Below are 20213 nucleotides of genomic sequence, written 5' to 3'. Positions count from 1 at the left end.
CGAGCGCCGTAAGGCGGGACTATTTTTGAGCGGTGTTTATCTGGCCTGGATTATATAGTTATGAGTTCCAGAAGGCAGAGCAACGGCGGGATAGTTCCTTGAAAGAGGTCTCGATCATTTGCCCGGAGTTGCGCGAATTATACTCGCGGTACCTGAAACAACGAGACCTCGCAGTTGGAAGAGATTTCGAACCCCCTTGCCGGCAAGCCCCGAATGCAGAACGGAGAAAGTGTGAAAAGATTACCGTTTGTCGAAAGCTTGCCTCAGCTTGCGATCTTTGCGATATTCAAATATTGTACTCGAATTTAGTATTAATAATATGCGTGTAATTAAATCACCTGTTATGCGTAAAATCTTTCTTTACAAAGAAAGAATTATATTCAAGAGACGAAGAATCGGATGTTGAAAATTATTCAAAGGCCCTTAGCGATTTGGAATATCGAAGAGCGAGTTACTCTGCAGTAAATTAAAAGCTTGCTCTGTTGCAGGTACGAAAGAGGAGAGGAAGATACGCGAAAAGACGAAGCACTCCTCCACGACGTACATCACCTGGTATAAGTGATTAGCACCGGAGTGCGCAATTTGCGGAGTAAAGTCGAGAATCCGAAAGAAAGAGGGACGAACAGAGGGAAAAATCAAAGGTGCAGAGAGAGCGTGTTATCCCAAGTTGGGCGAAATTCGGTTAGTCAAAAAATCCTTCTTATAAAACCGGGCCGGCGTTCTCGGAGCCCTTGACGTTCGATCACGTTCTAAATTTAAAAAAGTGGCTCGCCTCGCAATTGAGGAGGCACTTTTTCCTAGATGGTATCGCGAGTCGACGACGACGAAGGCGCGTACGCTGTATAATACGCGACTAAATATATACGTGTAAAAATCTTATCCGCTTTTACAACAGCAGCAGAAGCATCAGCGGCGGCTTGAGCTTTGGAAATTGAAAATCCGAAATGAAAAGTACAAATACCTGTCGCATCGAAGCGCTCGTGCACCGTCGTCGTTAATGAACAAGGCACGCGCGGCGCTCCCGTTCGAAAATATGGTCGTGCACTTTGTGTCACGGTCGCGCTAATATTAGCAGCCAACGATTACTGATCGGCAAATCGAGAACCAGGTATTCGACTCGTGTCCCGAGGCGTCAATCAACCTGAAGTTGTACGATACCGAGTCTAGTCTGGGCCTGAGCTCGATCGTACGGCTGTAGTTAAGGCTAACGACAGATTGGCGACAAATAACCTTACGGGGACTAAAAGAATTCGCAATATTTCCAACCCTTTGGTGGTGATTGATTCGTCGAGGGTTAATCTCTGTTTTTTTTTTTTTTTTTCATGTCCTATTATATTTTTGCACTTTTTATATGACCGTCAAGACGTTTTAGACTCCGGGGTGCCAGAGGCATTAAAATTTAATGCAAAATTGGAATAATTTAATTATTCGTACGTTTTTTATCAACAATTCGCGTGAAAATACTCCTTGTTTTAAATTTAAAGAAATGTTTGAAAATCTATTTTTTTTTTTGTAACGTAGACAGCTGAGGTGCTGAAATTTATAGTGTATATTTTTTCAGATTTTTCCGTAAGCTGGTTTTCTCCAAAAAAAATTTTGCAAATTTCGACAAATGAATTTTGTTTTTTGTACATTACTCAAAAAACCGCAAACTTAGCCCAACACAGTGGCCATATCGGCTCCGCCATTTTAACTTTCGTAATTCCGACATCAGAATCGTAACCAGCGATTCCGAAAACCCATATCATCTCCCACGATTTTCAAAATTTCTTCAGTATAAAAATTTCCCCCTCAAAGTGTTAAATTGACATAAATTTCGCTGACAAGGTGACGTGAGGATAGACCAATTATTATTGAATATAAAAATCATGCGCAAGTCGCCGCACGAATTGCCCGACGGAATTTCCACACGATGGAATAAAAACCATTCCGCAACTATAATGAAATATACTTTTTATCGCGACTGTACGAATGTTCATTGCTACGGCGGCAGCGGCAGAAGGCGGACAAGCCGCGCGGCATTGCAAGGTGGGTTATACATGTACAAAACAGTGTCATGGATATTGATTTCACGAGCATGTGTGTTACGCGTTCGTTCGATACGTATACTTGTGACATTCGGGAGGCGCAACTCCGCAGTGCTACATCAGGAATGTGCTTCATAATACGTATACGCATACCACGGCACTACGATTCGTTTGCGGATTTACACGCACGTATTTCGCAGCCCACCCTTCGCACACCCTACGAGTATATACCTGTAGGTACGTATGCGAGTGCGTATGGGTGGGTGTCCGACTTGTCGCGTGTGTGTATAAAAGATCGTTGCAAAAACACTCGGCACGCTTGCCCTGCGCGATAACTGCAACATAAACTGCATCGCTGCTGCAGCGCGGTCAGAGAGTTTAACAAGAAAGCCCGATGATAACTTTGAGGCAAGTTATTTTACCAAGATGTGCGCAACTTGTATAGCACGTCGTATTTTAAATATGTGGAAATATGTAGCACGTATAATAGGTAGATTAATAAATTAATTGATGACCTACGGTTGTTGTTCGAAAATAATTATTGTGTCCGAAGACTCTGCTGCGGTCCTGACTTCGAAGCGACAAGGGAGAGAGAGAGAGAGAGAACACATGTATTTATCAGTCGTTTGTTAACTGCTCACGTATTAAACGGTAGATATAAACGCAGGCACATGTTACGCAAAATAAAATAACGTCGGGTATAATGGGCAGAGTGAGAGAGGGAGAAGATACGTGTCGCGTTTATCGTGCGAGTACATATACATATTATTACACTGTGTAATTTAAGAACTCAGGAATACATTAAATCGAGCGGCAAAATTAGAGGAGGAAAAAGACGGGAACAGATTTTGAAAGAAATATAAACGAAATAAAAAAATTAAAAAAAAAACAGCAACCCGACCAGGCGAGAAACATTTAATAAGAGTTTAAAGTTTTATTGTTTCCTCCTTCTCACACCTTGCAAGCATTATGCCAACTTACTAACAATTACAATCTCGGTAAACTAACTTTGCCTATCGAGAAATGTAGACACCGGATGTTATCGATATGTGACGTCATCTCGTATGACATACGCATCTAAAAAGGAAATAGACGCCTGTACATGCCTATGTATGTATGTATGTATAGAGATACTCTATGACAATAGCAAAACCGTACGTACCTAACGTGCAATGTGTAGTTTTGATAAACAAACAACGACAAGACTCGGGGGAATTTACGTCACCCGTTGGCAAAATGTGATTTCACTAATGAATCATTTTTAAAAGTGCTGTCAGATAGGTCGTCAGATACTCATCTTCTTCATAGACTGCATACGGGGCATTCCGAGCTAACCGTACCAACGTTGGAGCCTCACCATTTTTGATTGTATTCAACAAATTTTAGGCGATTGTCCCACTTCCAAAACAGTACTCTGAAATTTGTCTGATTTTTCGAGTAATCTTGTATTACTTGTGAGTTTTAGGAAAGCCGACATGTCTTACGCCGTAGTTTCGAAACTTGAAAAAATTCTTGAAAATTTCTCGTTATGCGTCAAAATTTTTAAGCTTGGATCCAAAGTGGATCAGCGACGACTGCTTCTACTCTTTATGGAGGTTTTTAGAGAAAAGGAATTGAAAGAAAAAAAAAAATAAGGAAGAATCATTTTACTGTGGTCGGTTGCTAAAACATTTTCGTATGTAACGCCGGATTTTCGCGAATTTTTTCAGATCAAGAATGAAAAATGGTGTGGGACCAACGTCGGTACAATTGGCATGGAATGCCTCATATGTATAGCGTCGATTAAGAGTTTTTTGAAACTATTTCGTGACATTGTCGTCTTGTTAGGTACATACACACATATATACATATATGAATGAGCAATCTTGACGCCGTTTTCGTTCACGGCTATCTTTCAAACGACTTCGCTTTTTTTTCCACGCCTATATAGTTCGTTTTTTTTTCTCTTTAGGCAGAGAAATTACTAACCGAAAATTAGAAAACTAAATCGTATTCGAGACGGGCATGGGGACAGTTTTTCGATCAGATCTCAGGGCCATGATTCTCCCTTTTTCTTTTCTGTCAATTTTTTTTTATCTTTGTTTGTTTTCTTCCGAACCTTAGTTGGACATCTTCGGTTGATTTATTTACCTCAATTGCCGAGTCCAATGGACTCCGATGCGACTGATAAGAATTATTCAAATTTACTTACCCATGCTTGAACATTTATCTCTTTCCTTTTCGTTGTTTTTGTACATTAGTTCTTCTATTTTTCCTCCTTACCGTCCAATTTAATTATTATTATTACTATTATTATTATCATTACTACTACAACTACCGCCACTACTATTGTTATTATTATATTCTATCCTTCGGTCTTCTTTTCATGCCCTCGAACGCCGGCATGCGGATAGACATTTGAATATTTAGTCAATTAGGTTACTTTGCATAGGTTATAGGTGACTACGGGTTTATATAGATTCTATGGTTGCTGCAGCATGCGCGCATCCACAAGCCATTCCTATCCAATACGCATGGCCGCTTAGTGGGTCTCGACTCGAAACTCACGTGCGTGCCGCACCGCAGCCTTTTCCCATTCGGTGACCGGGCGAAATTGATCCTCGTCCAAGATAAGACCCGACGACGACGACACTAATCGTGATCTCCGCGTTCCCGCTCGGCGTATTACATTAAAGGTATACGTACAAACGCGCACGCGTGCAGCGGCGCATCCCTGGAGCATCGTTTCACAGGTCGCCTGTATTTTTCCTCTGTTATTCCCAAAATCGACACGCGAGGTTTCGACCGTATAACGTACATACGTCCGCTTCTCCGCATAATATACGAATTAATGACTCGATCGTTACTTTCACACCGTGACGCGAGTTTGCTCTGCTTCATGTCCGGATAACCGACGATACAAACCCAGAGCTACAAGTTGTCACGTCTGTCTTGAAATACTGATCGCAAGAACAGACGCAAAGAGGTCGCGTACAAAATACGGACCAATTTCTCTCCGCGTTCAAAGAGTTATCCACAATAACTTGAGAACATCGAATCCGAAGTTTTCTATAAATTGGTTTCGTACATGCACAACCTTCAAGATACCCGAACATCGTGCAGCCGACCGATACACCTCGATCGAGATCGAACGATCTACAGGATCTTGACACCGACTATCACGGGTCGAGGAGTCGAGAGCAAAAAAAAATGAATAAAAAAATAAAAAAATAAAAATAAAAAAAAAAACACCAACAGAGTACGAGATCGAGACCGGACATACGATTAGCTTATAAAACAGGCGAGACACGGGGCGGAAGCGAGCGCCGGCCTCGCGTCGCTTCTGACCGTACAGAGGAAGGTAAATTGTAACGAGGATCGGGGCACAGGCTGCACGCGTATGGCCGACCTGTGGGTTGGTGGCTGGTTGGCCCTTTGAACCTTCTGATACTATACATATGCAGACGGGGCCCGTTTCGTAGTGAAGGGCATCCGGTGGATGACGAGGCAGCAGCGGCAGCAACGGCAGCGTTATAAAGCGGGGAAGCGGATTTGCATAACCTCGTCAACGAGGCACGAGTCGTTCGCCTGGTAATCAGGGCATTCGCATCCGAGGCGATATGATTTTACGAGGCCTGACTGCCTGACACCCAACTCGACCCGGACAACGCCTTGTCGTTACAACCTTACCGTTCCACTTTGCGATCATGCCGTCCGTCGCGGATTCCCCTGCCCGTTATTTCCACGACTTCCGCTCGGATAAAATCGTCGAAAACTACCGATTCGCTATTCAACGTGTATTTTACGTTATCAACGAGGCTTGCTGCTTCCCGACCGCGCAACCTTTTACTCGCGTACAAATTCTCAAGCTCCTCAAAATTACATGCAGAACAATTGCGAAGGTCAAAGATCGTTGGCGGAGAAGAGAATCAACGCGCTCTTCGTCGAGGGTAGATTTCAGCGTGATTAATCTTCTCGAAAATGATGCCAAGTATAAAGGTATACGCGTCGTATGCTTGCCTGCATCACGCGCGGTGGTCGCGTAGAATCAAGATCGTCATCGATTCGTTTCTGGATCTGGTATCAAGATTGTATTGTCCAGAAATTAACGGAGCATCGTGCGAGCGGCGGGACGTGTCACAGTGGCTCATAGAGGGAGAGGAGATAGCGTGACAGTCACGGTGCATATAGTCGAATGGAAATGCATCCCGTGATTTATGACAGTCAGACGTGAGTCTAGCGGCTCGGTTAGGACTACGGGAAGCATCTCGAACGCAGATAACCGAACGAGATGCGCGTTGAAGTTGAGGAAAGTAAAAAAAAAAATAAATAAACAAAATAAAAAATGTCAAATCAGAGGACGGAGAAGCACGACGAAAGAGAAAAAGACAGAGAGAGAGAGAGGGATGGAGGAGAAGAATCGAAAGATAAGAAAAAAAAAGCAAGACCTCGATCGGGGGGGTCCACGTTTAGAGTTCAGGCTTAGAACCCGTTACGTAAAAGCTCAAAGCTGCAGGGCTGGTCGTTTTTACATGCATTATTATACATATAAAGTACCACGATGAAATAAATTTGCGACGACGAAGAAGGAACGTCGAAACTGAGGAGAGTGGTGCGTGTGCTGTGTAACGAGAAAATTCATAAAGTGAGTGAGAGGAGGGGGAGGGGGGATGGCAGAGCGAGGAAAAGAGAGGGGTAAACTACTTGTTGCGCGTCGCGACGCCCCGAACGTCTCCGTCCCGTCGCCCCCCAGACATCGGGTACAAAAATAGATACGCCACCGCGCGTGTCGCGACGCAACAGATATGATCGCCGGTTTGTATCACAGTTGAAACGTATACCCGATTCATCGACGCGTCTGTATTAATGCAGATGTCCTGGCTCATCCGAGCCGGCAATTAATTAAAACTGATACAGGACGCGCCTCTTCCGAATCATTCGCAAGGATGCGCGAATGCATGCTTCGTTGGATCGTTAGTCTGGATCGAAGTTCGTCGCAGCGTTGAGAAAAATATCGTCATTGGTATATATTTTCCAAGAACCACGTGCGTTGACGCATCCACCTTTTCGTAAGGTATTTTACCGGAGAGTGATAGATTGGACTTGCGCTTGTTATCCGAACCTGACTCGGTTAAGGCAATTTTACATCGGCGGTTCGGCACATAGACGAATGACGTAGAGATACGGGCGATTGGCGAACGATAACGCACTTCGGCAAATTCTTCGCAAACGCGAATATGATACGCGTCGCTGACCATAGAACGCAAAGCTTCCGACTACCATTACTTCTCATCCCTTCGCGTGTAATTTATCCTTGCATTTTACGCAGCTGTAGCCGCGCGTCTAGCAATAAGTATTATTATCGCATTGAACCTCTCGAGGTACACGCGTTGTGTTTTCATTGGTATTGCGGTACAAGGCATGCACGTATCGCGAATTGTGATAACAACGCTCGGCGGTAGAGCTGCGTACCTAATGAAAAGAATTCTTTGCTTGTTTCTTTGTTTGTTTTTATCGTCACGTAACATAGCTTGCATATTTGGACGCGATAAAAATTATCCGCTTCTTCGGGCCGCGGGTCGTCGGTTCCTCGTTTCTTCGAATCCGAACGCAAATTCGAACGTCTGACGACAATTTGTAAGAAGTTACAATGGGGATGAAAAAAATCCCATGGTTTTATCGACTTCGCGCAAACTACCGAATTAAACCCAAAGAAAATGCCCGTCGCTCGGACTTGAGCAAACATATTCCCTTTCCATTTTCCCCACAAGGGGTATCGCGTGTACAGTATTCACTATACGTTGAGACTGCGAAAGGTAATTTTCCGCAGCACGCTTATCCTTCGGCAAATATACCTCGAACGGCAAATGGTGAAACGGCCAAACATCAAAATCGTGACTGACCTGTATCTGGTGTCCAGGGTTGCTGATGTGTAGCTGCTGTGCCTGGTTGATCTGTAGCGTGGAAGTGCCAGGTCCCGAAGGAGGCCTTGGAGGAGTTGAGCTGGTGAAGGGTCCTTGAGATCCGGACTGGTTGGGCCCACCACCGGCCTGAGATCCTCTAGGGGGTAAAGGATACCCGGGGCTGCCGTGATTGGGCATAGACCCGGGGCTACCGTAGGGCGAATACTGTTGCTTGTACCCGGCGGCGGGTCCCATCATCGACGGTTTGCCGCCGGAGTTTTGGGCCCGCTTGATGTCACCGAGTGTCGAGAATTGCGACTGGGCGGTAAAAATATCGGCAGTCGATTGTCCCTGGAAATTTCCCGAACTGTTCGTCTTGTGATAGGCCCCCGCCGTCTGCGCGGTCTGGGCCTGACTTCCGGGTGGTCCGTTGCTGCCGGGACTACCGAGGTAATCGGAGGCCCCGGCAAACTGAGGAAACTCGGCGTAGGGCGACCTGGCAGCCGGTCCCCTCGCCGCGGCTGCCGCGGGATTAAAACCGCCGAGACCGAGGTGCTGATTCTTGTGCTGATGCTGCTCGGCCATCTGCTTCAGGGTCTGAGCGGCCGGACTCATCTCGGACTTGAAGTCGAGACCGGAGTAGGCGAGTCGGGCCGGCGAGTATTGGGCCGATCCTAAGGCCCCGGGGCTCGAGTTCGTCGGAAGGGTCGTGCCGTTGTTGTTGTTGTTGTTGTTGTTACTGTTGTTGTTGTTGTTGTGCTGGTGAACGGCGTCCTTGTCGTCCTCTACCTTTATCTGACCGTTGTTGGTAACGTTGTTGGGTAGAGCGTTGCTGGCGAGGTTGTCGACGCACTTGTCCTCGAAGTCAAAGTCCTTCATGAACTCCGGATGAAAGTCGGATATCTCCGATATGAGGTCCTTGAACGCGTCCGAGGTTATGATCTCGTCGCCGGTATCGTCGCCGATAAAGTCCGAGAAGCCGGGGAATCCGGCGCCGTTCGCAGCCGCGTCCTTTTCCAATGCCGCCGCGCACTGTTCGAGATCCACGAACTCGTTGTCCGGCTCCTGCTTGCACTCGACCAGGTTCCCCAGGTCGACGCAACCGATTCCGCCCCCCGTCGGGACCCGCGGTCCCCCAGCCGCGGGTGGATCGGGCCCCGATTTCGGCGAGGCGGTCGAGTTTACGTGATCGCTCTTCACGGAGGCGTTCGTCAGCGCCTTTACGGTTACGTTCGTGGATATCTGCTGGGGCTGGGAGTTTGCCGCCGAAGTTGTGAACTCCAGTTGCTGAACTATCTCCACAGAGAACTTGGTCAGACCCTCGTTTCCACCCTGTTGCTGCTGTTGCTGTTGCTGTTGTTGCTGCTGCTGCTGCTGTTGTTGCTGGGGGCCCGAGGCATTCGCCCCGTGACCGTGGTGCGGACCACTCCCACCACCCCCGCCACCCCCGCCCCCGCTCCCGGGGGCCTGCTGCTGATGCTGTGCCTGGGTGCATTGCAGTTTCGACGGGGGTTCCCCAAAGCCGCCGTCCCCGCTGCCCCCACCCGGTGGCTCCAACTCCTCCGCGGTCCGTTTCAGGAATTTCTGCTGCTGAAACAAACGATCAACGCTGTCTAAATACTGTCGAAATAATCCTGGGGGTTTTCTTTTTCACACGGTAATACGGAAGAGTTGTCGTGTTACGAGGATACACGGGGGGTAGTTCAGGGACTGGACATACGAATATGTCCTGCGAATGAACATTGTTGTAACGACGTTGAATTTTTGTGCACAAATGTCGACGTGAAAAAAAACTTTCTGTTTTTCTCAAAATGGTTGAAGAATAAGAGAATACTCTTACCGTAGCTTCGTTCGAACAATTTACAATTACACAGTGGCAAGACGGCTATTTCGAATTACGAATTCGGCATTCGGTTGATCACACTTTAAAATTTCGCGTCAATTATTATACATATTTGTTAAAAGGGGCAATGTTTTTTTTTTCTTCTCTTTTTATAGTTTCATATACCGACCAGGCGATTTCAAACGTATAAGAATTTTTCACGACCGTCATCGACATACAGCGAAATACTTTTTGAAATCATACTTTGTCACTTTGTTTTTCCTGGTTAAGAAGGGCTTATTTGCCCTAAGACAAGTCCCCCTGAGAGAGGGAAACGGAGGAAGAAAAAAAGTGAGAGGGATAGAAAGAGGAGGGGAGTCTTGGCATCGATGGAGACGCAGCGAGGAGTTTGCGATTTTGCGAAATACGCGTAGCTACTTCCCTGCGGCGTCGCGGTGTAGGAAAAATTTACGCAACAAGTGCGCGATGACCGAAATTTTAAAGAAGTCGAATTACGTAAGACGAGGGTCGTGATATTGAGAATAGTAATAAGGCTGTGGATGTCGGTTCGTCACTAATCTAAATCGTCGTCCGAACATCCTCTCGCGTTCTTTCGTTTACAATTTTGAAACTCGCAAACGCGGACAGTTTTGAAAGAGGTTTGCTTTCTCCACCATTCGTGCAGGAAGTGTTTATGCATAATCGGTAGTTTTCAAACGTTCCAAGGTGTCACTTTCGTGGAACGAGCGACAATGGCTCGGCTGAGAAGCGTGTGTGTGTGTTCAACTATCGAGTAAAACTCGGTAAATCTATGTTAATAGATTCGCGATGCTTCGAGGTGATTTTCAACCGGATTACAATCCGTTGGGATCTAAACTTCGAACAACAACGTAGACGAGGGAGCTAGAAGGAGATAACGAAAAATCTGGTAGGTATAAGGTAGGCACAAACATATATATATATATATATACATACACGGGCGGCCAACAGTCAACGTAACTGTTCTTTATCACCGAGAAATATCTTTCGACTGAAAAAGGAAGAGGAGAAGGAGGAGGAGAAGGAAGCTGCCTACATGCGACAGAATTCGTCATGAGACTTTGAACCACAATCTCAATATGCAGTGCTACGGTTTTAAACAAACGGCGTAAGTCGCGACGTATTTTCCATGTTTTCTTTTTTTCTCTTCCATTCAAATGCTATTCCAATTATGATAATAATTTTTTTTTTTTTGCCGTGCCGACCTCACTCGATCAACGTGGTGTACATGATTGTCGGTACAAGGATCACAAGCTTGTCAGCGGCGAAAGTGGATCGCATGGAGTACGCAATTGTAAATTTATAAACCGACAATGGGAGAGGTTTTTACTTCTTCTGCTGCTCGTTCATTTTCCGTTATCAATTACTGTAGGTAATGTAAATACCCGCATGAACAGACTAGACACGCGATGCTTGCTGTATTCTTTAGTTGCGGTTTCTCATCGTTAGTCTAGACACTTTATACTTAGGCGATTTCTTAGAGTTTTCCACATTAACAATCCAACGGATATATGTTACAGCGGGTTTCGTGGTAATTTTTTCAGTTTCTAAAACCTTGAAATTTTATTTCAAACATACTGTAATTTTCGATACTATGCCTAGTATTTTACCAACCAAGCACAAGAGTGGCAAAAAGAATTTCAAAAATCATGCAAAAAAAGCTCTTTCACTCTGCCTTTTTTTCTCATACGGAGGTTGATCGTGACTTTTTCCTTTGTTTCACTTTTTCTATACATTTTTAGTATTTTACTCGGTTACTTTTCTAATTTTTCTTTCATCCGTCATGCTACGTGTTATTATATTTATAGTTTTTCTCTTAATTTCGTTATGTAGTACTTATACCAACTCTGTATCTCTATCCTATTATGCCCCATAAAATTCCTAGGGCACAATAAATAACCGCTCACCCACTTACTCTCTCTGTCTCAAATAAATCGAACTAAATAACTTCGAACAGCAACAAGTACGAGTCAGAGTTCGATGAAGCGAAGAATTGAGATAAGTATAGTATCGTGCACACTGAACTTCACGTTCTGCCGAGTGATTAAGCCCCGGGTTACCGCAGAAGCAGCATATAGAAAAGTAGAGTGGTTAGTAAAATAAAATCGTTCCAGAAAGTGGGGCTAATGTCGAATACCCGCAGAGTCAGACTCACTCATCCCGGCTGTCTGTATTTACAACTGGGATTGGAGCCTGCGGAAAAAGTCTCTGCCGCCCTCTCCCTCTTTCTTCGTTTCGCTGCAGGGGGTTGGTTCGGGCCAAGGCAGAAGCCAGGAGTGAAGAGTTTCCCTGTGACAGGGCGGAGTGAACGAGAAGAACGCGGGTAAAGACGACGAGGAAGAGAAAAAGAAAGAGGAAGAGAAAGAGAAAGAGAAAGAGAAAAGCGGTCTCGGGGCCGGCCGGCTCGGCACTGCGGGAAGGCAATTTCGCGGGGTAGTTTCGTCCTCGGGTTTGTCGGGAGGTCGCGGATGGCCAGGAGCGAGGGGGTGGATAAAGGGGTGTCGGGGGCGGCTGATAACGGCGGGCTTCCACGGCGCCGCGCGTCAATATTGCCTCCGAGTTGCCCGCACTCCCGGCCAGGTCGCAGCCAAGGTGTAGTAAAAAAAACCACCGCGTTAGAGAGGAGAGTGGCTGAGCGTGGCGTAAAAGAAACAGGATCCACAGATTATTTCGGCAAGGAATGTTGCATTTTTTTTTTTTATTGTCGTTCGACAAACATCTAGGTACACGTGTACCTCTCGGCGACATTTTTCTTCCCGAGGTGGCGATAAGCCGATCGGATCCTCAACGAGGTCGAACTGCCCAAAGTGAACCGGAAGTTGGGCCACCGGATGTTACGTATGCATGTCACAACTTCCTGCCCAAGGAAGATACAGGTAATGCATCTTCTTTTTAGCGTACATCGTACTTCTCTGCGCATATTATCTGCAGGTAATTTTTCAGGAGCGCAATGGTAAAAAAAAAAATTGTGAGTGCATTTTAATGCTGACGCTGTCCGCTGGAGATGCTTTGCACATACTGCAGTATTAAATACAGGATAACGAATTATCCAATGGTATTGTGTTATACAGGAGCGTAAGAGATCCTTGTTTGTAGAAGCGTTTCACGGTTTCGGTGCCTGGCGCCTCTTGACTCCTGACTCTTGACTCGGATTTAATAGTCAAGCTCCGAAGGATACGTATAACGTCAACGGCTCAAGGCGGTTCGAGTTACAGACGATGGCGGAGGCCGGCTGAAAGCTAATTTAGTTTGAAATCAGATAACTACCCGCGGCGGTGGCTGAGAAGTTTGTACATTTTGCCGCTGTTCCTATCCCGACCGACCGACATGGGGGTCGCTCGGTTTTTCCACAACAACAGCATGGTCGGAGAATAAATCAATACCGTTTTTCGGCACACTCTTAATACGTGCAATAAGCGGGAGATTTTAACGCGAGATGGCTCCCCCCCCCCCCCCCTCGCTCCTTTTTTTTATTCGAGGACGATCATCGTTATCTGCAGGGACCCGCGTCGAGGAGGAGTAGGCATAATTCCTCTCGGGATAAACGAGGGCTCGGCGAGGTTTCGCGTCGACCTAAATTTAGGAGAAAAATGGTCCGACCCGACCTGAACAATCCTAAAGCGAGCTGGACCATCCGCGGGAGATAAAATTGAAACATAGTAGGCTGCTGGAAGACGTAGGCGATGATAGCCGCGCCTGATAACGCGATGGATAGGCCCACCCACACGCCTACGTTGTACTACGGTGTTACACGTATATGCCAGCGTGCACTAAACACTTCGAAGAAACCAATTTTTCCCCTTCGCGGGATATTATACAATTCCGCGAAATAAATTCGCATCTTTCGAATTGGTCAAGCGTCGACCATGCCTATTCGCATGCTCTGATATCACCGCTTAGACAATCGTGGGAAGGGAAAAATTTTTCTTTCCAAACATATATATTTCAACAAATAAAATCATGGCGAATAGAACGAAGAATTATTTTTACCCCAAAAATTACCGCAAGTATTTTTTTATTTTTTTTTTTTTATATATTATATAAAAATACATGATATTATACGAACGTATTTACCCTTACAATCCTTGGTGAATAATACAATATACCTAACCTCGCGTACACGCACAACGGATCTTGACTAGAATTTTAAACAATTCGTTATTTGCAGTGATAGGAAAATAACAACGGGTGACACGAGAACGAAGAATTTTCATCAGTCAGAAGCTACGGGGACATATCATAGCTATACCATCGCAAGCCCGGATTCTAGACCCTGTTTGTTCTGAGAATTAATTACCTCGACGCTGTTAGACTCTGGCGTACAACTATCGACCGAGAAACTTTCAACTAGCGGGAAGAAGATTCTAGGCGAGAAGCGGTAGGTACACACATAGTTGGGAGATAATCCATGCGCGAAGTCGAGAGTGGAATATAATAATATAGGCGTTGCAAGCTGCGAAGAAGGAATAATTATCGCAGGGTCGCTGCATCGCGTCTGTGACGATAAATAAAAATTTGAGAAAAATAAAAAAAAAAAAAGTTAAAAATAAAACGGCAACAACCGAAAATCACCGCGAATGGTGGGAGTTATTTTATTCATTTATTTATTTATTTATTTTTTCTTTTCTTTTCTTTTTTCGAGAAGCTCATTTGGGGGGCGGGGGAGGGGGGCAAACAGCTCGAAACAAGGTTGGGGCAACTCGACGTCGTCGTCGATGACGCGACCGGCGTATCTCCTCCTCGGCGAGTGAGGAGTCCGAGGTTAATCGTATGCGTCTGATCCACGAGCGCAAACCGAGCCCACCTTTTGACTCTCGCAGCTCTTGTTATATACGTCGTCGATTTTCGCCTCACGCGCAAGGACTAAAACACGCTCATTGTTCCTCCCGCCTCTCGCCGTAATTTTTTTTTTTTCTTGGTTAGCCCGTATAATATACATACATGTAACCTTTGACATACGAGATTTTCGAGCGTTCCAATTTTTCCTAGCAATACTTTATAGGTGTGTCTTTGTGTCGCGTACATTTTTTCTTTAATGTTGTTCACTTTTCATCATTCTCGATATTTTCACGTGGATCGGTTTAAATACTGCAGGAAGGAAAGAAGTTTGTATAAAGTGTTACTACAATGAAAACAACGCCGGTTAACAAAGTCAAGGTAAACTTTGTCCCACGGTTTTGGCACCGCGGTTATTTCCGAATTTATTATTCATACAGCTTTGTTATAAATCTCGATTAATCTCCGGCAGAGTCAAGCCAATGGTAAATGGGTCTTGTTGAAAGGGAGCGATAAATCGATCGATCGATCGATCGATACAAGCTAGGCAGGTGTCCTGATCTGCCGTAAGATAATTGAAAAAATGTCAAAGAAATCCGAACTTGTACGATCCACGTATCGCCAACTTGAAAAAAATTTTCTTCCAAATTGGATGCGCAATTCTCTCGGCTCTGAACCCGCCATTTATGCATCTACGTATACAATACATCTACGTCTACCAGAGCGAGCTGCAGGAAGAGTTTACTTTACAACCGAGAATGTTTCGCAATTGGATAATGGGATGGGGTGGTGGTTATTTCAGATGCGTGATGAAAAATCATCGGAAGAGATAATGTTTTAAAGAGAAACGTCGGGATTATATATTTAACCAGTGTTCAGAAATACGATTTCCTGCCAAGCGATACGCGCCTCGCACAGGGGTCGGTGTGTATGGAAAGAGGCAAATCTTTTCCTCGCACGTCGTGTATAATCTTTCCTTCATAGATCCGTGGGAGCCACGTGAGGCGAAAACTATCGGACGATGACGCGATTCTAAAAATTTCGTATCGGTTTGTTTTTTTTTTTTTCTGCTCTTTCAATCATGAACGAGGATTCGCCGTTACAAGGTACGATGCGCTCTCTCAATAGAGCCGCACTGCAGCAAATACAACGTTTCTGTCATTTCTATTACCACGTAAGCAAACTTATTCACATCTGAACGCACAATCTTTCGTGTAAAACGTTACATGAATAATTATGTAAGTATACATATATATTGACACACAAGTATTTTTCCAGATTAAAATAAAATAAAATTGAAGTCTAACCGATGCAAACAACTATTATGAGAGAGTTTGCGACTTGTACTGTTGCAGCCCTATTGGGAGAGTGCACTTTATCGCGATTTTTGATATACATACAACAGATCAGATCGTCTTGCGGAATTCAGTGTAGATATTATATTTAGGAAATAAGGAAAGCGAAACAGTAGGGAATGTGAAAAAGATTTGCTTTGCCTTCTAGAGCCCGTGACGCTTGTAAATGTTAATTAATAATTATAGTCTGATTGATCTTAACGTACGTTACCCAGACGGCCGTTCGTCAAGTAGGAACCCACATCGGCGCACGTACGTACCTGAAACAAGAAAATCAAACACACCTGTAAATTAATCTGATTTTTGTTAATTGCATCTTAGATCAAGGTAAGATATAATAATCGATTCGAGCAGCTCGAGAGAAATATTCATTATTTCAAATTGTACTCTTGGATATGTTTTTTTTTTTTTTCCTCATTCCTCATTATAAGTGCTTCTCTCGCAATAAGTAGACTTTTATACTCATGCGATCGACGACGAAGGAAAACAAAGACGAGAGTGAAGGTAGAATAAAATATAAGCTACGGTCAATTTGAATCGGCGCGTGTATATTAGTATGTATAGGTGTAATAAACTCGCGAGGTATCGAATGAACCGGCGAGTTGATACGAGACGATTTCATGCAGTTTGTCATTAATTCATCGCCGTACACGCCTGACGCACGATTCGACACCTGCAGCACCGAGTGTTGCGAGTGAATATATCTGCGGACCATGATTAGTTAGCAACGAGTGAATTGCGTGCATCATAGACACGCGTGTGTGCGTGTTGTGTTGGACGTATAGCTGAATCCACGGAGCGTTTCATCGTTAACCATTATAATTGAACCGCTGCATCCCACAGATTCGCGTTTTAAATCGATCTTAAGAAGCAGTTACTGTTTCGTCCGCTTCTTATGTACGTATATACACAGTACGTTGCATGGCGTATGCCGTGATATGCGGAAATTCCTTCCTTGCGTCGTAAGGTAAAAAAAAAAGATCGGTAATTATCACCGATGATATGCCCTCGAAATTCCAACGATTCCTGGCGATGGAGTTCTTCCCCAGTGTTCTAATCGATTCACTGCGAATCATTGCGATCTTGAATGATTTCTTTGAATCATCAATTTTCGCAACAGTTGGAAGTTGGTTTAAAAAGTCAATACGTCGAGGACTGTGTCGATTCGAGGTTCTGTTATACCTGTTCTTAGAAATTTTCTACACATTACTTGCGATGAATCGGTAAAATTCAAGCTTTTATACCTCGTGTATAAGTTGGGAAGAAGCAAGGATGGCAGACAATTAGAACGATAATCAGCAAGTTATAAATATACAGGCTGGCATTCTCACGCATTCACATGCAGAATTATTCAAGACCGTCGGTGACAAACTGAGTGAGACTCTATATCGGTATTTCGATTCTAAACAGAAGTCAAATTCCGGAGTATCTCGCATTATCATTGTCTTCGAACGGACGCCACGAACCTGACGTTAGCGTTCTTATTCCTGGCCGCAAATAAATCCAAAAATTCCACGTCGATCGTTCTCTTTGTAATATATCCAGGCTCCGTGTTTAGCCTGCTGTAACGGCATCGCATCGACGGGCCTTCGCGCCTCTGTCGCAACGGCGCAAAGTCAACGACGCAACGCGGATTGTTGAACCTGCAACCGAGGGCGAGGGAAAACGGATCGCGAAGGACGAAGGGCGAGGAACGAGGAGTAGGTGCCCGGTTACTCGAGCCGACTCCATTGTCTCAGGAAACGAGACGCAGGGAACTGCTAAGGCGAACCGCTACACGGCGAAACCGAACCTAACTCACGACTCTTCGAAGGTCTCTGATGAGTGCAACGAATCCCTGTCACAGCCCAACGCCATCGTGTGTGTATACATATATGTATGTACGCCGGTTTGTCGCATCCTCGTATTAGTTTTCTTCGTTGTTCGTCGGTAATTCCGTTGTAAATAAATGTTACAAGTAACGTCTTCGCCTTGCGTGTTGCTTGTGCGACTTTACCTGTCGAAACTAACATTTGCGTAATGATCGAGCGCTTGATCGTCTGTCTCGTTGTCAGCGAGAAGATTTGCAGTTTGCGCCTGATTCCGTGCTGCGTGTACACGCGTGTGCTTTTTACATTCGTATCTTGCGTCGCATAGGCGTGAATTGTGTAACTGTTGTACGCGAAGAAGAAACGGCGGAAATCGAGGAAGGAAATACGCGTTAAATTTTGTACACGGGTTTTTTAGAGAAATTCTTTTTTCTCGGTTGAAAAGAGTTTGTTCTCGTTGAATAGGGAAAATTATGTTAATCCAAGATAGTGACGTGCAAATATATGAGTAACGAACGAACCGGAAACTCGGTGTAAGCTTCGTCCGTTGTACAGATAGAGAGTAAAACTGGGCCAGGGAAATTCCTATCGCCGCGCCGTTTGTTCGTTTCCCGAAGCTCGACTCACCCGCGATTCGTAATGTCGCTCGGAGTTCGTTAAACCGATTTTTACAATCATCTTTCTCACGGCAAACACCGAACGAAAGATTATTGTGAAAATGATATACGTACAGTGCGCTCTGCCGATAGTTTGCTTTTCTCGGAAAATTATTCCGCACTATTGAGAGGGCGGACTGTGTTATGGAATGTGAAAATTGTTGCAATAAAAAAAAACAAAAAACAAAAAGAAAGAGAAGAGTGAAAGTTATAGACTTGTAATGATATGTGAGCATGAGAATTGCATGCATTCACTAGGCGTCTTAATCGTGGAGAGGAGACGGTATCACAAGGCGAACTTACATGTCTTATAGGAACAATGGCGAAAAAAAAATGAAGAGAAAATGATAACAGACGATAAAAATGTTAAGGATTGTGAAAAATCATCGATTCCAACGAAGGGATGACGATTTCTACACGTCTGCGAGCTGCATACTTATTAATATACTGAATAATTATATATATTTAATAACCTTGTTTCGACAAAAAATTTGCCATTTTCCATCCCGCGCGGGCAGACAAAACCGAGCATTCGAACCTATCGAGGTAAGTAAAGCAACCGCCTCGTGCCCGATAGATATAAAAGGTATGTACATATATCGATTTGCACCGCGTCCTTCAAAGTTTCCGTCGTCGCATTATACGGTCCAGCGCTGCAACTCGATAACATGTTGAGGTTTGTCGCTAAGGGGAAAACGGATGATAGAGTCGGTCGATTAGCTCGTTTACTTGTTTATTTTCTCGCTCGTACTTTTTCTCACTTTTTCGTATTACATCCCGTTCGTACTGCGATTTTTCGACATATCTGTCCGATCGCAATCCAACTGCAGCGCGAGGATGGATCACCGATCGTCTATCCGACGCCATTGGTACTTGTAATGCCAATTGCATAATCCGTGAGACTTGGTTCGAAAGACGTGCAGCATGATTTTCAGCAACAACGGAGCTAACAACGAAGGAGAGAGGAGAGGAGAGGAGAGACTCGCGGAGTCGGCCGTCAGTTTCTCGCGTGGCCGGGCGTGTAACTCGGCGCTATCGAAAGACCTTGTTTCGATGTTTACACGAGCAGTCGTGCCGGATTACGCAACAACGAATATCTGTTGCCGCCACCGCTGTACTCCGTTTCGATCGCGTACGTATAAATCGAGTTGCGTTGATGTGTTGCAGCGTATAACTTTGTACTGCAATCAAAAACCCTGGGATAATTATTATTCCCGAGGTGGTCGAGACGCGTAGAACATTGCGCGTACCTTAAAAGAGGAAGGGAATGGAAATTTTAGCGAGGAATTTGTTAAAAAGTGTTTCGTATAAAATTCCGTCGTTATTTTGAACCTCGTCGAGTTTTCACGATTTCAGAGAGTCTCTCAACTTCTTTCGTACATATATTTATCTTTTATTTTCGATTTTTTGAAAAAGTTCGATCGATTTTCATTATAATCGAGTTACCCCTCACGACGAATCGCTTTGAAATTGCGATACCACGGAACAAAGAAACGAACAGTGCTACAGTAAATATCCAATTTTCTCATTCAACGTTCTTCTCGCAGATATTCTTAGCCTCTCTTACACACACGCGGCACATACGCACACATATATACCGTGAGAAAACATAAAGGCGAATTACACGACGACCCACTTGAAATTTCATCATTATTTCACTTATGACACAGTTACGTTGGTGGTGCAGCGCAACGCCGCGGCGCGCGGCAGCTGATGCATACCTACAAGGCACTCGCTCGTTACGCGCAGATAACCTAGCGGATAGATGGATAGACACACGCGCGAGCTTGCAGGAGAGGGTCCTCCTCCTTCGTTGATACGTATTAGGTATACCTGACAGGAATTCCT

The 20213-nt window shown here is 44.7% G+C and overlaps 1 protein-coding gene across 12 annotated transcripts in view; it reads right to left on the bottom strand.

The window, feature by feature from the left end:
* mam (mastermind) overlaps positions 1–20213 on the bottom strand; it is a 131358-nt gene that overhangs the window by 31459 nt on the left and 79686 nt on the right. For 3 of the 12 annotated variants that reach the window (XM_046632407.2, XM_046632411.2, XM_046632416.2), the window contains 2 exons: positions 16108–16161; positions 7910–9499 (listed from right to left, as the gene is read on the bottom strand). In XM_046632407.2, coding sequence (XP_046488363.1) covers positions 7910–9499; positions 16108–16161 — 1644 coding nt within the window. The remainder of the gene's footprint in view (positions 1–7909; positions 9500–16107; positions 16162–20213) is intronic. The other 9 variants (XM_046632408.2, XM_046632412.2, XM_046632417.2 and 6 more) reach the window with 3 other exon arrangements.

This window comes from Neodiprion pinetum, chromosome 6 (assembly GCF_021155775.2).
Source record: "Neodiprion pinetum isolate iyNeoPine1 chromosome 6, iyNeoPine1.2, whole genome shotgun sequence".
Lineage (NCBI taxonomy): Eukaryota > Metazoa > Arthropoda > Insecta > Hymenoptera > Diprionidae > Neodiprion > Neodiprion pinetum.
The sequence above is the reverse complement of the archived record's forward strand: the minus strand, read 5'-3'. Positions and strand labels throughout refer to the sequence as shown.